A 3,373-nucleotide genomic window follows, 5' to 3' on the forward strand; every position below is an offset into this window, starting at 1 on the left:
GACCAAATTGGTTAGTCACTGGAACATGTAGTTCCAGAAATCGAAACATTTGTTAAACCATGCATAAATGGAAATCACATGCAGTGTTGTTTCACTTTGTTTATCACAAAATCACATGCAGGTAAGAAATGGTTCGAAAAGAAACATGCAGTTAATGTACTTTTGGAAAAGAATATGGCTTTTGAACAATAGATTTTCTGATATGCCATATATTGGAATGGAGATCAAATTAGGACACTTACATATGACCACAGAACTTAGACATGCAGAGGCAAGTAATCTGGTTTTCGTAACAGCCTAAACTCGATGGTAAACAAGAAGAGAAATGTTATCTGGTTTGTGAACATATTTTCGATTTCTTTTTATTGTGAATGTAAATTGCAACGAATACAAATACTTGAACAAGACTTCATACCAGATCGCAATGTAGAAACTCCACAAGCCAAGTTCCTCTCCAATCAGCACCCTCATTATGAAATTCCAATTCGAAAAGGTTATGACATGCAAGCACTGGATCGAGACTCGTTTGGAGAAGTTGTATACAAAAGCTTGAAACTATTATACAATGTTAAGATATTCAATACTCAATACACTGACATGAAAAACAAAGTTAACTAGCTGGTTCCTCAATGGTTAAGATATCAATTTCAAAAGCTACATAAATATACATACACACATGGATATAAACCAACCATCAGATATACTGTATTGCCATTAGTGAAATATATATCACAAACAAGACATCTATACAAAACCAAACCAGACACTGATAAGTTCTAACCATAATATAAAACAGTACTACAAAATCACAATTAGAGATTTCTTTGAACGCTTTAGTAACTGCAATAATTTGTTCTGCGCTTCACATTTCTGTCTCCAAGTCAGGGCAGCCATACTTATTATGAGCTTTTCCAGAACCATTGCATTATCCAAGAAAAAACTAACCATTTCAATCATATGTGTGTCAAAGTATGAAATTTCAATCTCCTTGAGGTGAAATGACAAACAAGAAGGAACTTTCATACGCAAAGCCTTCCATCGAGTTCCCGCATCATCCTAAACTCATGAAAAAAGAAGAAAAGTTATTTGGTTTGTACCATGAATTTAGGTGATCTCGAATATGCTTTCTATTTTTTTAAAGTTTTTTGTAATTGTGGATGTAACTGACACTAAAACAATGACAAAGACTTCATACCGGAAAATTGAGGGTAAGTGTCTTTAGATTAGGCACACAATGTAGAAACTCCACAAGCCAAGTTTCTCTCCCATTAAAACCAACACCAAGATATTTGAATTCAATAAGGTTGTGAAATATAGGAAGTCGACTTGTTCTGAAAATCTGCACACACATAAACTTGGAGCTATCATATGAAGTTATATTATATAATGTTAAAAGGAAAAACAAACACATGAATACTAAGTTTACTAACCACTTCATCAATGGTTAAACTTAGAGACCATACATTGCAAATTCCTTGAATAAGATGAGTTGCACTTGTTTCACAATCAATGGAATCAAACTGATAGATGCTAATATCGGCTTTTTCTAGGGACTTCATGGTACTCAAAGTATAACTTTTAGCTACTGCGGCATGATATTGAAAATAAACAAGATTGGGAGCATTAATCACCACCACATAATTGAAATATCTGCCTTCTGTCACATCAAACTCTAAAACCAATCTCTTAAGCGAAGGACTTTGGATATTGACCTCACTTATATTATCAAAACCACATTCAATAAAAGCCAAATCTTCTAAGACATGGCAATTGGAAATTAACCTATGAATGGAATCACCGAAAAGTACCGAGTTTCTAAGTTGCAAAGTCTTCAGATTCCCTAAACAAACGTCAGATGGCACCTTAATCTCAGAACCTACTGCATCCAATTTCAGTGTCACCAGTGAGTGGCAAGTGAATAAAAGAGCTGGTAAAGTATCCCCAAGATTCTTTAAGTCCAAATCAATTTCCTTAACACCACGGCACAATGCAGCACATATCCAGCCAGAAACATCAAAATTATGATCTTTATCATTCCATGAAACAATATCATTTAGCCTAAAGCAATCTAAACTTACCTGATCGGGGAATTTCAATAACCTATCAACAAAGTTCTTGAAGCTGTCAACATTTCTGTCAGTCAAACCACGCATTAAATAACCATCAAATTTAATGGTAGAAATTGACGCAAAGAGGTATCTCCACTTGGTTGAAATAATAGAGGTTCGAACTGCTTCTTTAATGGGAAGGAAAGACAAAATATGAAAAAGAATATGATCAGGAAAACTACTGATCCCGTCTTCCACACACATCGCCATAAGGTAAGAAAACTACAGACCTGTCCGACGGCCGGCAATAGGAACCGGAGCGTTTTTCGCTTTTGTTTTGTGGTTCGGCTTCACTAGCTTATGTCTGGCTTCTGAGAAAACTTTGAAGACTTGAGTATAGAGGAGGTCCGGGAAGCTGAGCTGAGCACGCTGACGACTGTCGTGTGTGGCTGTGAAGAATGCTTTCGTAGAAAGGCTAGTGATGCAAAAAATTGGTGTTAAATGTGAAAAGAGACAAGTAATTTCGTATTTCCGTACCTTTATATAAGATTTAAGGTTAATATCAAAATTGGTCCCTTAACTTTTACCCAATCTGCAATATAATACATATACAGAGTAAATGTCATATTTAATACCTGTACGATTCTTTCATGTCTTTTCTTGATTGATCAATTATGAAGTATGTAAGCCCCATCATCTCCAGAAGAAATGAACAAGACATGATATGTGTGCCTAATCTAAATATACTTATCAGCGATCCATTGATTGGCTTAGTGTCAGTTATATTCACAATTAGGATAAACTTAAAAAAGAAATGGAAACCTGTTCGAGATCGACTAAATCCATGTTACAAACCAGATAACATTTTTCTTCTTTTTTCTCATGAGCTTGGGCTGTTGGGAAAACTATATTGAAGGCTTTACCAAGAGAAGTTTCTTCTTGTTTATCATTTCAATTCAAGGAGATGCACATATGTTTGAAATTATATACATTACACAAGAAGCTGTAAGAGAAACGGAACATCAAGCTATGTACATAAGAGAAAAGGAACATCAAGCTATGGAGATTTGTACATTCTTATAAGCAGCAAAGAAGGCTTCCATTGTTCCTGTTAAAGGCTACTACAAACTTTGGTTTAAGACAGGCCATTGAAAATGAAGGTTTGAGAACTTTGGGATTTAGCCTGTTAGGATACTGAAATTTAGCCTCTCTGTGATGAATTGATGTTTGAAGATAATGGGACATCACCACCCCTGATTTGACTATGGAACTCACACCACCAATGCTTGTGCTTCACAGGTTGGTCAGTTTATTACGACATGGAT

At 35.4% G+C, this 3,373-nt stretch overlaps 1 protein-coding gene across 3 annotated transcripts; it reads right to left on the reverse strand.

The window, feature by feature from the left end:
* Positions 1–535: 535 nt before the first annotated feature.
* On the reverse strand, positions 536–2,582 carry LOC108475110 (putative FBD-associated F-box protein At5g56700). 3 transcript variants are annotated; one of them, XM_053026095.1, is made up of 4 exons: positions 2,079–2,582; positions 1,431–1,970; positions 1,196–1,339; positions 536–1,056 (listed from the first exon to the last, which is right to left on the reverse strand). In XM_053026095.1, the coding sequence occupies exons 1-4, from the start codon at positions 2,316–2,318 to the stop codon at positions 799–801; spliced, it is 1,182 nt and encodes a 393-aa protein (XP_052882055.1). In that variant the 5' UTR covers positions 2,319–2,582; the 3' UTR covers positions 536–798. The 3 variants fall into 3 exon arrangements, with proteins under 3 accessions (XP_052882055.1, XP_052882054.1, XP_052882053.1); XM_053026094.1 differs by having other exon boundaries at positions 1,464–2,582; XM_053026093.1 differs by having other exon boundaries at positions 1,431–2,582.
* Positions 2,583–3,373: the final 791 nt, after the last annotated feature.

The sequence above is a fragment of the Gossypium arboreum genome, chromosome 3 (assembly GCF_025698485.1).
Source record: "Gossypium arboreum isolate Shixiya-1 chromosome 3, ASM2569848v2, whole genome shotgun sequence".
NCBI lineage: Eukaryota > Viridiplantae > Streptophyta > Magnoliopsida > Malvales > Malvaceae > Gossypium > Gossypium arboreum.